Source organism: Abramis brama (assembly GCF_963993115.1).
Source record: "Abramis brama genome assembly, chromosome: 4".
NCBI lineage: Eukaryota > Metazoa > Chordata > Actinopteri > Cypriniformes > Leuciscidae > Abramis > Abramis brama.
Genome location: NC_139966.1, coordinates 41,420,162 through 41,436,753, shown reverse-complemented (window position 1 = coordinate 41,436,753; position 16,592 = coordinate 41,420,162). Strand labels below are relative to the sequence as shown.

At 38.4% G+C, this 16,592-nt stretch overlaps 1 protein-coding gene across 2 annotated transcripts in view; it reads left to right on the top strand.

Moving 5' to 3' along the window:
* The window catches only part of nav3 (neuron navigator 3), a 150,926-nt gene that overhangs the window by 115,064 nt on the left and 19,270 nt on the right, over positions 1-16,592 (top strand). For both annotated transcript variants that reach the window (XM_084110693.1, XM_084110694.1), the window contains exons 13-24: positions 3,470-3,590; positions 3,815-4,091; positions 4,724-5,453; positions 7,580-8,014; positions 8,190-8,231; positions 9,362-9,513; positions 9,648-9,836; positions 10,019-10,071; positions 11,550-11,570; positions 11,931-11,954; positions 12,531-12,554; positions 12,770-12,847. In XM_084110693.1, coding sequence (XP_083966819.1) covers positions 3,470-3,590; positions 3,815-4,091; positions 4,724-5,453; positions 7,580-8,014; positions 8,190-8,231; positions 9,362-9,513; positions 9,648-9,836; positions 10,019-10,071; positions 11,550-11,570; positions 11,931-11,954; positions 12,531-12,554; positions 12,770-12,847 — 2,146 coding nt within the window. The remainder of the gene's footprint in view (positions 1-3,469; positions 3,591-3,814; positions 4,092-4,723; positions 5,454-7,579; positions 8,015-8,189; positions 8,232-9,361; positions 9,514-9,647; positions 9,837-10,018; positions 10,072-11,549; positions 11,571-11,930; positions 11,955-12,530; positions 12,555-12,769; positions 12,848-16,592) is intronic.

The following is a 16,592-nucleotide window of genomic DNA, read 5'->3' as shown; positions in this document are numbered from 1 at the left end:
CAGCGGGGACATAGGTGTGTGGAAACAAGACTATCAAGGTGACCTTAACCAGTGAGCCCATGCCAAAAAGTGTCCAACTGGCAAAGGATGCCCAACTAAGATTGAGTACCACAGTTTCAGATGTTTACTGTTGCATTGTGGGAGGGCAAATGCACAGAAAGCAGGAAGCCCTAGAAATCTCTCAGGCAGGTAAGGTTTCAGCAGAGTGCATATTAAGGGAAATTGTCAACTGGCCTGCTTATTGATTTGTGTTTGTGGTCCACTTACAGCTTCATTTCACATTCGTCTGAACTCAAGACTACCAGCACATCATAGCACCAACAAGTCAATAACTCTACCCAGGTGTTAAAGCATTAGCTGCTAATGTGTGTATACTCACTGGATACTGCAGTCATTTTACTCTTGAAAAGTGTCACTTAATGTGTAGTTTAGACAAGCACAACCATTGTTGATGTTATTTATAGATTTTAATATATCTCATGCTTGACATCACAATTTCAGTTAATTGTATCTGCTCCCATAAAGGTCCCATATTGTCAAAAATGAAATTTCCTGGCTTTTCATGAGGTCTAGGGGCTATGTAACTACCATATAAGTTTCAAAACAGTCAATCCACAGACAAATGCACACAGCCTGCATAAAGTAGCTGTGCCTTTTCACAAGCCGTTGTGACTTCTGTAAAAATGTGACGTCAGAACTACTCAGTCACCGAGGTTCTATTTATAACATGTTTGTAGCGTTGAGCAATGTAGCCAATCACAGACATATGTGTTGATTTCTTGAATGCAATGGCCAATGAGATGCATTTAAGATAGAATCCACTCACCGCTCAAAACTGAGTTTTTGTTCAGTGCTGAATTCTGCATGTGGCTAATCCTCTGATTATAACAAACAAAGTGTTGACATTATGAAAGATTTATTGTGCAGTCAGCTTCATTGATAATAACGGAGCTTTGTGAGATTGCGATGAACTGAGCCTATGCTTGCTTTTATGTTAAATTAACAGTGGTTTGTGAATGTTTATGCTCTAATAACAAATAATTTATCACCATCATTACAGGTGTTTTATTTACCTTACGTGTGAGCATCACCAAGCCACAGCAGGCTACAGCATACATGACCCTAGTTACCTGTGGTTGGCCTGGTCGTGCGTCACTCAGAAAACAACAGGCCAATCAGAAGAGAGGCTCATGAATATTAAGTAGACAGGCCAAAATCAGCCTTTTATTGGCAGAGCTTCTGAGAAAGGAGCTGTAAAAATATATTGAGATGGTTTTTGGTACTACTTATACCGCAAATATATATTCTTAAGGACATCAAAACCTAAAATCAAACTTCAGAAAGGTGTACAATATGAGACCTTTAAATGACGGAATCACATTTGTGGTCATTAGATATAGTAATTTCCTATAATAGTTCAATGATTAGAAGATGAATAGCACTTTGTGGATGAGATATATCTTGCATTGGTATGATTCTTGAGAAATTATTAATAATTTAATTAATGGTATTTGTTTCAGTAGGATACTAAGGGAGAAAGAGAATGGATACCAGAATGCTATCAGTTTTAATCACATAGCTAAATTCTTATTAAATTCACTTTTCCCAATAAAAGTGCAATTTCTTCTTGTAATTTAATATTATAAAAGTGTTCAATAAAATGAAAATTGTTGCTGAGCAGAAAAACCACTAAATTCATATGGATTAGTTTTACGATCTCTTTATGAACTTTTTGAAGTGTCAGTTGCGTGGCTGTCAGATCATAAATATTTTCAACGAAAGGCTTAAGGGTTTGGAACGACACGAGGGTGAGTAAATGAAGACAGAATTTTCATTTTTGAGTGAACTATCCCTTTAAGTAGAAGTGGTGGCATCAGCAATATAATCAAAAGAAATAATTTTCTGCCAAGTATAGTTAATTTGTCTTACTTTTGGGTGTTTAATGTTGTGTAGCAGCTTGCTGTATTACTATAGAATTTCTGCAGTGAAATGTATGCATACAGTATATCAACTTTTTACAGTGGCTTCAAATGCTCATCCAATCAGACTTTAGAAAAGTTCTGTTGTGTAATAGACGTTGTGTCATCTCTAATCTTTAATTTACATTATTGTATAACAGTATCAGATCTCAAGCTAAATGTGTCAAGTGCTCCTGGAGTTAAATAAGGGAAAAACAAGGATGTTGAAAAATCAATAATGATATTTTTAGTGTGATTGCGCACATACTCGCACCCACCAAGCCTATTTCTAATGCAAGAATCTTCAGAAACACCCACATGCTGGTGTTAAGAGCCCTGCGGGGTCTCTCACAATTATTATCCAGTCACTTTCAGCCTCTCAAAGTTTTCTTTCCTTCTCGCTCTGCCCTGCATACATTATAAAAGTGAAGAGAGAATATGTACTAGCTCGTCAAACATTTCAAGAAGAAGACCAAATGTCCTAGACATGAATGTCTCCTGGGTAGACTTGAATATATTGAATTTTAGATGCCAATGTAGTTCTGCAAGCATTACTCAGAATCTTAGAATCGATATGAATAATTGAACTGCAGATATTGACATCAGAAAAGAGGTTTGAATATTTCAATCTCTTTTTATGTCAGATGTCTGTAAATGCCAGGATGTCTCTCTTTCTCTTGTCTAAATGGATTTCATGTCGGTATAGCTGTCAATTTAGTCTGTAGAGCCGAACAACAAATAGCCAACAGTCATCAGAGAGTTGAATACAATATGATCAGATCTGAAGAGCTTATTTAATTTGAGGACATATGCGTACACAAACATGACAGAGTTCGCTTAGCAACACAAGAGAAAGACAGTAGATGATAAATATCAGTATACGATTTATCTTGTGTAATAGACATAAAATTAGTTTGCAAGCCTGTACAATTCTGCTTTGGCAGTAGTAATAACTTCATATGCATTCACACCTGGCTTTCCTCTTGGATTTTCAACTGGGTCAACAAAGTCGAGGGTGTCAAAGCTACTGTTTAATAACCTTTATTAATTAGACATGATCTGGTAAATTGAGAAGAATGATAACGTAAGGACTGTGGAGAAAAGAGAAATATTGTCAATAGTTAATGAGAATTGAAGTGGCAAGACACGGAGAACACTAATTAAGAGAAATAATATGAATAAGATGGTGACAGAGAGTCAACAATAATGGGCTTTGAAATATGAATGAAGGTGTACTGCAATCATATTTTCAGTTCTGGTTCTTGTGATGAATGTTTGGAAAGGTCTAATAAAAGACAAACTTTCTCTAAATATTTCCAGAAGATAAAACCTTGAAAAAAACAATCAAATGGTCCATCTCCACAAGGGAATTTCTTTTTTTCATAAAATGATAAAAATGATACACTATTTCCTGTCACCAGGCACGATAAGTAAGGAAGCCCCCAAAGTTTTGGGTGTTTTTGTTTCTGCTTATAATTTTATTTTATTCTTTTCTCTTTCTGTCTCTACAGCTGGGATGACAGTAGTTCGGTCAGCAGTGGTTTGAGTGATACTTTAGATAACATCGGCACTGACGATCTGAATCCACCCACATATTCCGGCATCTCATCTCGCAAGAGCAAAGCAGCACAGGTGTGCATACGCTCTAGTCTTATGTATTTTTTCTCCTCACACACACATTTTTATAAATAGCTTTATATCAGCAGTCTGTCAGTAGGCCACAGCAAATTGAACAGACTGAGAGTTTTGGACATTTTGCTTTGGCTAGTAAAAAAAGTTTGGCCATCTGTCAGACGGATTGCCAATGTGAGATTACTGTGTTTGCACTATATTTTGTGTGTCTGTGTGATTCACAGTCAAATAAAGATACGCACAGTCATACCGAGCAGGATGGTAGCAGCTGGGCTGGTGCTGAGGATCTGAAGAAGGTTGATGAAGAGATGGAGCCAGGTATGGACCCTTCCTGCAAGTGGAAGTCTTCATCCCCTTCCTCTTCATGTCAGGTTGAGGACGTTGGCCAGAAGACAGCTTTGCCCATGTCTCAAACAGGCTCCTGGAGGAGGGGCATGAGTGCCCAGGTTGGCATCACACCACCACGGACCAAAGGCTCATCCACCTCTCTCAAATCACCAGGTATCAAAATCTCATACAGTGGTACTTTGTAAATATGAAAAGATACATGGAGCACCATTTGTGATTTCACTGAGAGAGACACTGTCAGAATCCTGTAGAAAACCTTTAGGTACCCTTTTCAAAAATGCCAGTTCTCTGGAGGAACTTTCAAAATGGAACCCACAATTTTTTGTAAGAAAGCATGAAAGATACAGATGCCTTTTTGGTTGTTTGGTTTGGTTGTCAAAACCAAGGGCATATCAGTGATACAGTGATATCTGTCAGTAGGGACATTTTATGCATGGTATTCAAAATAATTGCTTACTGTAGCTTCAAAGAGAAGGTATAATCAAAAAGAGATGAGGCTTTTTGACAACTTTGAGTCTTTGTCTTTTTCTTTATCTCAGCCAACTTTTGCAGCTGAAGCTCTTTTGGGACACTCAGCAGGAACAAGTTATTTTGGCTTAGAGTACCTTATCTGTGCTGTTTGCTGAGTTGTGCAAAAAAGGGCAGTTGGCTAGAACACAACAGCCATTGCGTTGCATTGGTGATGATGGATTGGGTTGTGAAATTATTTGCAAAAAACTAGCCAGCAGTATTGAATGATTGAGCAGAAGGTACTAGTGCCATAACAAACATCTTTGTGCTGACAGGTAAAACAGACGATGCCAAGGCATCTGAGAAGGGCAAGGCCCCATCTAAGAGCCCAAGCATCCAGCGCTCACCATCGGATGCAGGCAAGAGCAGCGGAGATGAAGGGAAGAAGCCACCCTCAGGCATCGGTCGTCCACCTACCACAAGCTCCTTCGGCTTTAAGAAGATTCCGGGTTCCGCCGGAGCCCTTATCACAGCCAGCGGGGCCACTCTGACCAGTGGTTCTGCGACTCTAGGCAAGGTACCAAAGTCTGCAGGCATTGGGAAGGGTGCAGGTATCGGCAATGAGCGGAAGACAAGTCTCGATGGTGCTCAACACCAGGATGATGCCGTTTTGTTAGGCTGTGGAGGCTCCAAGGTTCCACTCCAGTATCGCTCCCTACCTAGACCGGCAAAGTCATCTAGTGGGGGAAGCAGCGTGGTGGGCCGCAGCGGGCATCGTTCCAGCTCTAGCAGCATTGATTCTAATGTCAGCGGGAAGTCTGCTGGAGGTAGTGGAGGGGTGGTAGGAACCCCAACCAGCACAAAGAGAAGAGACCCCGGGAAAGTGGGGTCAGGACGCTCTAGTCCCATTACCATCAACCAAACGGATAAAGAGAAAGTGGCAGGGTCGGATCAAGAGGGAACGGGGTTGTCCACCTCCCCCAAATCCAGTCCCACTTCCACCCAATCGGGACTCAGACAGCCAGGCTCCAAATACCCAGACATTGCATCCCCCACATTCCGCAGGTAACCGACTTTCTTTCTGAATAAAATGACTGGGGTAAAGGGAGGACAAGAAAAGTTAGACAAAGATGACACAAGGCAGACATAAGCAGAGATAAGACTAAAATATGAAAGCAAAATAGGCCGTTAGCTTGAGACAAATGGACACAAGCAGACAGTAAGAAAGAACAATTGCTTTTTGTGGTTTGGCTCTCTCCTGCGATGACATGACCTCTTGGCCAGCATGGAGGAGCGTTCCAGCATGTTTCCTCAGTAAGTATGTGAGATGAACGTGAGCTGCTTTAGGCTGCGCTGCACTGCTGATTTGATCCACCAATGAGTTTAGGCTTGCCTCAAAGATCCAGGAAATGTTGTGATGGATTACGGAGCTGATTGAGTCATAGCCATAGCCTTCTGTCTCACTCTTGTATTTCCCCCAGCCACCATTAGATGACCTGAAATCTTGTCAGCAGCCCACAGATGCTCTGATGAATAGAGAAGGATGTAATCTAAATCACTAGTTCTCAACTGGTTTTTATACAGAACCAGATTTCACAATGAACATCAAGGGATGACCTATGTAGTAGCAAAAGAAAGAATTCTGACATTGGCCAAAAAAAATCGCAAGTTTATTATAATAGTTTGGGTTTCTAAATGTCTCCTGAATCCTGATGGTTTCTTGACAAGCAGTGATATACCGCACAAAACAAAATTGTGGTCAGAACAATCTATAGCCGCTTTTCCACCGTCGGGCTGAACGGTTCTGAGAATAGTAAGGAACGATTCCAGTTGTATTTCCACTTGAGCCTGGTACGGCCCAATTACAAACCGTTCTCGACCCGGAATTCCTGTGCTGGTAGATGCGTGTATTGATGTCGCAACTCGGGATTGGTCACTTGTCTATTGTCTGATTACCAGTTTCTCTGTAGCTGGCTAAGCATGCTATTTGACGTAAACACAAATTAATAATAAAATTATAAGAAATATCCGATCATCCTCCATAATGCAGTCACTATTTAATTTTTTTTATTGTCTGTAAAGTCTTGTTACCAAGGGAATGACTGACACATTCGTATTACATTCCAAAGTGATATTACAGTTATCAGCCGTTTTCGTACCATAGCCTATATGAAACCATAATTGCATGGAATGGAGAGAACGGTTTGGCCCGACGATAAAAAATTAGCTTATGTCTGTCCTCTGCAGTATGTTAAGTTTGTATGTTTAATGTAGTCTGGCTCATATTTTCTTATACTTTTTGTAGTTTGTTCATTGTTTTCGAGGATGGGGTCTTGTTATGATACCTGCCCATATTTACTTACTAATTTTGTTAGCTTATACTAAGAAACAGCCATTTTTTGTTTTTGCTTTTTTGCCAAAACACTGTAAACTTTGATCGGACACAACCTTCACATCAATAACAAAAGATGTGAGAAGCCTTTAAAAAGTTAAGCCTGTTTAATTTGCACAATTATACAGTTAGTTTGAATTTGTCTCCCTGTTGTCTGTGAGTCTCATAACAGCTTGCGACCCATTTTTGAGAATCGAAATCACATTGCAGCTTTAGCAGTCTGTCTTAGCACCTCTCTCCCACATCAGAGGACAGTTGCACACTAGACTGATTAGGGTCAGATTGCCACCTGGTGGTTGTGGAATGTAAGTGCATATATGGAAACACTCCTCAGGGAGCATGATTTGCCATTCTGATCAGACTCAATTCAGCATTGATGAAAGCAGATGGAGTGAGCGGATTTCCAGCACACTGATCTCTTTATTAGTAGGCGTGTCCATTTAAAAACATGTCTACATGGTGTGCTGCTCTGCTCCATGAAGCTGAAGTGTAATAGCTGGATTTGCTTGCCTCAGGCTGTTATTGCTGGAGACATACAGTGAGAACCATGGGCAGATCCACCACTGAAAGCATATTTGATTATATACAAGGAGTTGAAGCTGAGCAATTAAGTTATGCTGGAAACTGTGTGATGATACTTTGTTTTTTAATGAGATTGCATGGTTACATCTACATCCATTGCTCTTTCATGAAAGAGCAAATGTGTGTAAACTGTTTCTGAAATCAACTCAATTCATTGCGACAGTTTACATAAGCAAGGTTTACGAACAATTTGTTGTCTTGTTTTCACTTTGCCCAGGTTGTTTGGCAGCAAGACTAGCAGTAAACCAAGTTCCCCTGGCACCCCTGACTCTGGTAAATGCCCATCGGCACTGGGCAGTCCTCATGGCACATTGGCACGGCAGGCCAGCCTGGATTCACCCTCCTCAGGAACAGGTAGTCTGGGCAGCATGGGTGGGCAAAGCGGAGGCAGCAGCCCGTTGTATGGCAAAACGCCCGACCTGGGCACTGACTCCCCCGCCTCTAGTCCGGCGTCAGGCCTCTCTCTGCCCTCTAATGCCCGGCCTTGGCCCCCGAACCTCAGCAGTTCGTCTGCGGGCAGTAAAGATACATTGAGCTGCCACAGTATGACCAGTTTACACACAAGCTCAGAGTCCATAGACCTGCCGCTCCCACATCACCATGGGCCAAAGGTCACCCGCACGGGCAGTGTCAAGTCCACCCTGTCTGAGGGGTAAGTGCAGATATCCATATGGTATTAATTAAATGATAAGATGACAATGTATTGCTTATTACATGATATGTTTAATGAAATAATGGAGCATTAGTTTGTTGTTGAAATCTGTTAGCCGTGATATGATCAAACTACCTAACTAGATAACTCTTTTATTTTTCTTCTGTTTTAATAGCATGCCTCTTGACAGAAACACTCTCCCCAAAAAGGGATTAAGGTACTAATATAACCACCATCCATGTAATCGTCCTCACAAATATGTTTTTGTTTATGTTGTCACCTCCATCAAGTAACTAGCATTAATATTCTCATCAACTGCTTTTGAATTTGTGTCACTTACCCAGTACATGTGTGCATCTATGTAAAGCATTACTATTATTACTCATACTCATATTACAGTTAGCAATTGAAAACCCCAACCCTAAATATTGAACTTTAGCACATCATCCTGTACAGTTTGTGCTAGTACAGACACAAATGATTCCTTAAATCATGTGGCTTTTTGATGAGAGCTGTGCAAATTACGAGTAATAGCTGCTAAAAATTCAACTTTGCCATCACAGTAATCAATTACATTTTAAAATATTTTAAGATAGAAAACCATTATTTTAGAACACTTTAGCAACTGCATAGCAACACACAGACAACAACCTTCAGCAATGTTAGTGTTGGCAAAATGTTTTACATATCCACAGTGGCTTGTCAAGCTGTGACTCACTGATTTGTTAAACACTCATTTATTAACACTTTTAGCAAGAGACAACCACAGAAAAAAGTAACATGCTCTTAAGAAGCAATTAAATATTCACAGAGATAAGCACAGCATTTACATGAAATCAGACTGTGTCCAAACCACTATAAAAGAGCCATCAATGTGCAGTCAGGATGAAAGATAAACTGTGGAAATGCTACATGCGTGTGTGACCTTCTATTTGGAGTTAAATCGCAATGTGAGCAAATCATTTAGGCCACAATATGGTATTTTAATTTTAAAGGCTCAGGTAGGCAGTGATGTGTGCACTGAAGATAGTCCAGTCAGGAAGATCCACGTGATCTCCATTCGTCTCCATTCGTTTATGGAAACCGTCTTTGACGCACACTAAATCTGCCCACTGCCTAAAGCTATTACTGCAGAACAATGGATGTGAGACTGTGTGGGCTGTTATTATCTAGTTTTATTGTATAAATCATGTTAAGCCCTATCACTGCTGAAGATTTAATGATTTTAGTTTAATAGACTCAATAATTGGAACAGTTGCATTTATTTATAAATATTAAAAAAATACTGCATTTTGGGAAAGTACATCCTTATGGAATAGCTAAAACTGTCTATTTACCTCCAATCAGGTACCCTCCATCCTCCAGACAGACATCCCATGAGGAAGGAAAGGAATGGTTGCGTTCTCACTCCACTGGAGGTCTGCAGGACACAGGAAGTCCACTTTCACCACCGGGCACAACCAGCACCAACGCTGGCAAATACCACTACTCAAACCTGCGTATGTCAACACATATCATATCTGATTTACACTTTACAATAGAACACAACTATAATTTCTGGATTTCTCATTACACCATAAACAGATATTGGGATAAATTATAATTTTGTGACATCATGACATATGTGTTGCAGTGAGTCCCACCAGTATGTCACAGTATAATCTTCCCAGCACCAGTATGAGCCGTTCCAACAGTATTCCAGCACAGGATTCATTCGAGCTGTACGGGGAGGGACACACTTTGGGCGGCAGTGCCACCTCGCTGGAGGAACGGCCACGCGGGATGAGCCGGTCCGGTTCTTTCCGAGACAGCACAGATGAAGGTTAGCATTGACGTTACTTCCTTTAGAAGAATTCATTTATTTATTTACATCCGTACCATTGATAGATATGCCTTTTCTATATAGTTGTGCATGTACCTGTATGTGTGCATGTCTGTTTGAAAACTTTTGGTTTCCTTTAGCAGAAATATGTATATCGTTATGTTGCTCTGCTCTGTCTACAGTTCATGGTTCTTCTCTGTCTTTGGTCTCGAGCACATCATCTTTGTATTCTGCGGTGAGTAACGCTATAGTCTTTCTACATAATCTTGTGATTGACTAATCAGTCAGATTTCAGTTTTGCAAAAGAAGTAGCCAGTCTTGCACCCAGTATTGTTTTTCTTCATTTAAAATGTTTTACAAAAATAAATCAATAGTACTTTTCAAAAAAATAATAATATATATATATATATATATATATTTATGGAACAGCTGGGCTAAAGGCACATATTTTATTTTTATTATATTCATCTCGAAACCACAAGAGTTTTCTAAACATCTACGTTTCACTATGCAAGTGCAACTTTGTCTGATCCTTGATGCGATCGCATCAATGCAAAGTCAATTCTGTGCTAAGTTGATCTAATATAATAATAATGTTTTGTTTTTTTAAGTTATAGATTTATGTAGCAAATGCAAAACATTAAAATTACCAAATATATTTCCCGACAAAAGTATTATTAATGATTTATATTTCCATTCAAATTGATTAAATCAACGTTTTTTCAAAAACTGAAGAATAAGTAAAATATTGGTATTTGAGTACTAATGGCACAATATTTAATGTGCAAATAACTGGTGGACTTTTACAATTGTTGACATGACATGGTTAGATTTAAAAGGTCAAAATAATTTATTAAGCTGTTTATCCACCTTAGAGATAATCACCATATTTATAATGAAACCAACATTTTCCAACATTTTTGAGTTTTTACAGAGACTACAGTCTTCCACCAAAATAAAAGTTTAAGGGTTTAACTCTTGCAGGTGAAGAAATTAAAACAAAAGTTATATACAAAAATAATATACTTATTAGTATAACTCTTAAAATGCACCATATTGATGCCTAGAACTTTTAAAATGTAAAGTTTTCTGACAGGGGACCATGTCCCTGGACGTCCCTAGAGGGACCGCAAAAATATATATTTTTCTGCAATCATACTAGTGGAGTAGTGAAAAACTGATTTTCCTTACTATGTGCCTTTCGCCCAGTGTACCCAATGATGATAAAAACTCTGTTTAAGTGTATTTTTTCTATTGATTTTATCGCATGCTATTATTTATTTTAACTAATTTGTGCTTTCATTTTGCCTGTATACCTTTTTAGTTTTTTATTTGATATTTATTCTTTTTTTTTTCTATTTTAGAGCTGGGTTTCCTTTGAAAATATAATAGATACACATTATTTTCCTTGCCTGAGTCTCACTTTCTATATTAAAAGTAATTTTAGATCACTCGTATTAACTGCTAGTCTCTGAATAACTGTAACATCATACATGCTGTTTCCATTTGCCTGAGCTTGACAAACTAATAACTTTAAAGAGTAATTTCTTTGAGAAGTCGTCAAAGTTGAATATGTAACCTCCACTATTCACCAAGGCTATAAATGAAGACTAATGACGAGATTTAGAGAGGTGGTAGACTCATCTCAGAGGCTCATGGTGGCTCAGTATTGTGACTTTGCCACTATTTGAACACACATTTTCTCACTTTCAGGTGCTGGCCTTTTTAGACAAGGTAATAATTTGTCATACAGAAAAGTCTGCTTGTATTCACTTCATATTTTTTGATAAATGCAAACCCTAACAGTCTAACGTTTTGCTTCAAATCAGCTGCTACTAACGGGTAACCATAAATCTGATCCAAATGGCAAAATTCTGATCTTTGGTTAATTTGTATGGCTTTGTGGTTTACCTTTAAGTGTTTGCAAAGAGCTGGTGTGGATTTTGGCTTCTTAATTATTTCTTCTTTTTGGATATAATAGGAAACACTGATTGTAGATTTTTATGAATGCAAAAAAAAAAAAGACTATTGGGATGTTGATAATATTGTATTCGGGTTATTTTCGTGTTCTTTAACTGTTGTTTTCTCCCACAGACGGAGGAGAAGGCCCACTCTGAGGTAAGAATATCTTGTTCTAGTTATATTTGTAATTTTGGTAATATGTAAAAGCAATAAAAGGTCAAACAGTGATACACTTTCACAAAGTCCAAAATCAGTTGGGTCTTTGAATCGGACAACCACACCCCAATACATTTACCAACAGCACACATTTCAAAAATGAAAATTTAACGCTATGTTGCATCATTTTATGAAACACTCTTATGGTATCAATATCTGTTATTCACTTGTATTCACTGGCTCACATACAGTCATGGACAAACATCTTTAAAATTCACATCCATAATTTCCCAGGTTTGGTTTTATTTGGACTCTTGTTCGTTTGATCACTGATTTTCCTTTGATTTCACTTTATTTTGTGTTTGTGTGCCATTAATATTCTCTCTCCTGTTGTCATATTTGTCCAAGACTGCAGACGTCTATATATGATGTGTCATGTAATGCTTAACATGTAACGAACAGCTAAACTTTTCATCTAACTACTAAAGACTAATGTATTCCTGTCTCATGGTTATGGCTGCATTTTGTACGAACATGCAACATAGAGTTAATTGTACTTTTCTTTTCTCAATCAAGGGCCAAACAGTCCAAAATACAACGGTAATTTCCCATTTTACATACACTCTCTTCTGGTATAATACAAGAGAAAGCACTTCAAAGTCTTACATGCTAGAGTGCTTACCTGAGGCCACTGATTGATATCTCTAGGTTCTTTTGTTACTGTTAAGCAAAGAAAATGAAAGCAGTTTATTCTCCAGTGTTTGAGTGCACGGCTCATTGAGGTTTGTAATGAGAAACCACTTCTTTTCCTACAGCAAATCAGAAAACTGCGAAGAGAGCTGGACGCTTCTCAGGAGAAAGTGGCAACCCTGACCTCTCAGCTGGCGGCCAATGTGAGTTAGATGCTAAAACAAAGAAAGGCATCAAAATGCATCTCATCTAGTGTTTTAAATTTAGTACACATAATAATGCCTGTGCTGCAGTAAAATTAAGATGAATTGCAAGGTCCAAGAAGATTTAATCATCTTTATTTTGAAAATAACAGATTTTACAATAGAATTAATATAATATAATATCATGTAATTATTATTATTTTATCATATTAAAATGATATAAGAAAAAAAATTAAACTGCACAGGAGTGGCTTCTAAAATATAAACTGTTAACAGTCAGCATGTTTGGGAATTTGCATTGAAAGCATCTCAAAATCCCAGATTCTGAGGTATTCTGTGATATTCTGAGAAGTTTTAGTTTGTGTCCCTGCATTGTCAAACTAGGGCACATTGTTTCACAGTGTCACATTAGATTTCTGTGTGAAGGCACTGCAGGAAGAGAGCAGAGTTTGGACCGGGCTGAACTCTATTCACTTGTCCTGTCCCGGGAGTGATGAGGGCAGGTGTGATGAAGGGCTTTGCTCTCTGACAGTTTAGTGAGAAGTGTGACAGGGCATGAGACAGTTCCTGTCTCTTCACTCGACCTCCTCTGTGATTTGTGTTTGACAGGATTCGTGTATGGGAGAACGCCTGCGAACTAAATCTATTCAAGTCGTACAATACTTGAGTGGATTGAAATGTCTGCTCTCCAGCTGGATGTTTTTGAACTTCTCAGTGTCAGAACAACTTTTGACAGTTGGTGTTCAGTTTTCAGGGATGAAAGAGGGCATCTTTGTTTCTGTTGAATTCTGATGCCCCACAGCAACACAGACACTTTGTGTTAAGATTATATTGTACTTCCTGAAATATTTCCTGATATCTGGACCCAAAAATTATTTGGACACTTACGACAAATGTCTGAATCCTTTTGCATTAGTTATCAAACCAGTATCACAATGTCAAACCTAGTGGCATTTATTTAAAAATTAGCACAAGTATTTAAAAAAAAAAAACTAAAAACATTGACACCAGTTTGAACTTACAATTACAATCAGAAAGTCTATAATTTCCATTTAAGTGTAGGTTAAGTTTCCAAATTAGGTATGAACCCTCAAAGTTTCTCTTGTTCTTCCATTCAAAACTTCCTGCCCACCCATTGGTTAATCCTTCAGTATCATGTGCATTTGTATTAGAGAGTCTGTGTAGTTTTGTATTAAGGTGTGAGAGAGCTTAAGGATGGCTGTGACTAATAGGGGTACTGCTTTAGCTAGTTCACTGTTTTGGCCACAACTGAACCGTTATCCGCGTAAAGAAAGGTCAAAGAGACAAGACCATTTTGCTCAGATATTGTCATTACAGCAGCAAAACATCTGGATTTCATCACAACCACACCAGGTAAGGTGATAACACAAGATGTAGCTTTAGATATGTGGTTGCTTTATGTTGCTTAAACAGCTAATATGTGGCTTTCATTTGTATGCATATCATAGTTTAAAATAATTTGAATGTCATAATGTCCACCTTGAGGTTTTAATAGGTAAGAGTTTGCTTGGCGGGATTCATGTGTCAGGCTCCTTTGTGTAAGATTTGTGGAAATGCTGCCTGTTTCAGGTGTGCTTGACTGGGCTGAGGGACTCAGTGTGGACAGATTGTTGAAGGAATATAAATGGATGGACAAACAGGTCAGGGCAGGGCATGTCGTAAAAGTGTGTTTATAGAGGCACTCTCCCATTAGAGTCACTCAAGCATTTGGCATTGTGCCTCTCAGTATTCGCTTGGCTTCACTTCCTGGCAGGCATTTTAAATAGTATATACCAAGAACCTTTTGAATACACTTCTTTTATAAAACAGTGATATTTAACTTAAAATATTAGAATTTAAAATGTTTTTATTTTATTTATAACAACAGGACTATAGATATCAGCTTAGGTCCTCGAATGGGTTGTTGGTCAGTTACAACAAATGATGTCCACAAATAATCTATTAGAACAGTTTCAGTCTGGATTTAGATCAGGACACAGCACAGAGACCGCTCTTGTCTGGGTCACGAATGACTTTCTCACTTCTACTCTGGTGCTTGTAGCAGTTTAGTTTTGTTAGACATCAGTGCTGCTTTTGACACAGTATGCCATACCATCCTTCTTGAAAGGATGTGTGGGTGGCTAGGCATCTCTGGTGATGTGTTTGAGTGGTTAAAATCTTATTTCACTGATCGTTTCCAGTATGTATGTTTGGTGAAAAATAAATCCAAACCAACTTTAATTCATCAGGGTGTCCCTCAGGGGTCTGTGTTAGGACCCATGCATTCTATCTTCTTATCTATTACCAGTGTGGATGCAAGACAACTTTCTCAATTAGTCAAAAACTGAAATGCTGCTTGGTGGTTTGCCAACAGCTCTGCATAAATGGGATAATTTCAATTTGTTAACTGATTGCCGTTCAGTATCTGGATTGCTTCAAGTGTGCAACCTTGGTGGGGTTTTTTTCTTTCTTTTTTTTTTTTTTGATGCGCAGTTCACATTCAATGCCCATATCAAAACTGTCTCGAAAACTGCTTTTTTACAACTCAGAGATATTTCCAGACTTAGACCTTCTCTTTCCTTGCCTGATGCAGAAAGGCTTAATCATGCCTTTATTATGTCTAGGCTTGATTATTGTAATGCACTTTATTCTGGTCTCCCTGATAAATCTATTAAGAAACTGCAGTATATTTAGAATTCATCCACCCAGCTCCTGACTCATACAACTCTTCGCCAGCATGTTTCCCCTGTACTTTATAAATTACATTGGCTTCCCATACAGGCACGCATCAATTTTAACCTTGTCACTCCTTATACGCCAACCCTTTCTCTGCTCTCTTCTGGTTCTTGTACTGTTCAGCAGCCTCTGAGCATTCTCTGTTTCAGCTCCACGGTTATGAAATGCTCTACTTTTGGTGATAAGAAATTCCCCAAAACTGGACTGTTCTGAGAAATCTCTAAAGACTCATCTTTTCAAATCTGTGGTTTTTTAATTTAATTTAATTTTATTGTTTGTATTATTTTTGTATTATTACTGTTTATTATTATTACTCTGTCATAGCACTTTGAGTTTTAGAAAAGCATTATAAATAAAATAAAATATTTTTTTATTTTATTATTTCTAGGTTTGACTATCGTACTGTATTGTTTGTTTTTTGTTCTGTCCCTTAGTTTTTAAAAACACTATGAGTCTAAGGTCAGATGTTAAACTGGGTCATTTATATGGCCAAAAGATGTTTTGGATGTATTAAATATATTTTGGATGTACGTACGTTCGTTACTATCGTAACTTCGTTGTGTGAATATATATTCATTCACAGACTTCAGAAGTCTTTTCAGTGTAGCTGAGGTCAGGACAGACGGCTCTTCCACCAAAGCCCTGGGCCTTATGTTCAGACAAGCCTTAGACATTGTGTTTCCTTTGAACTCCTTCTCATGAGCTTAAACCTGAAACATGATTCAAAGCCCTTGGTGACTGTTGAGGAGTTCACAGCACTGTTTAGCTTGCCTGTGCAGGATAGATTCCTAGGAGGAATCCTCCAGAGGCTCAGACTGGGTGGATACAAGATAGTTGTTGATAGTTTTTCCAGCTCAGATGCCCAGAGTGTGCTGTAAGTTTTTATGCACAGAAGGATAAACTTAATAGATCTGAAATTCTATACTGTGGGTCTCACCGTGTACTTATATTTGTTTTACACCCACTGCATTCACATTATTGGCTTCATCGGTTTGTGTTGCCGAAAGCA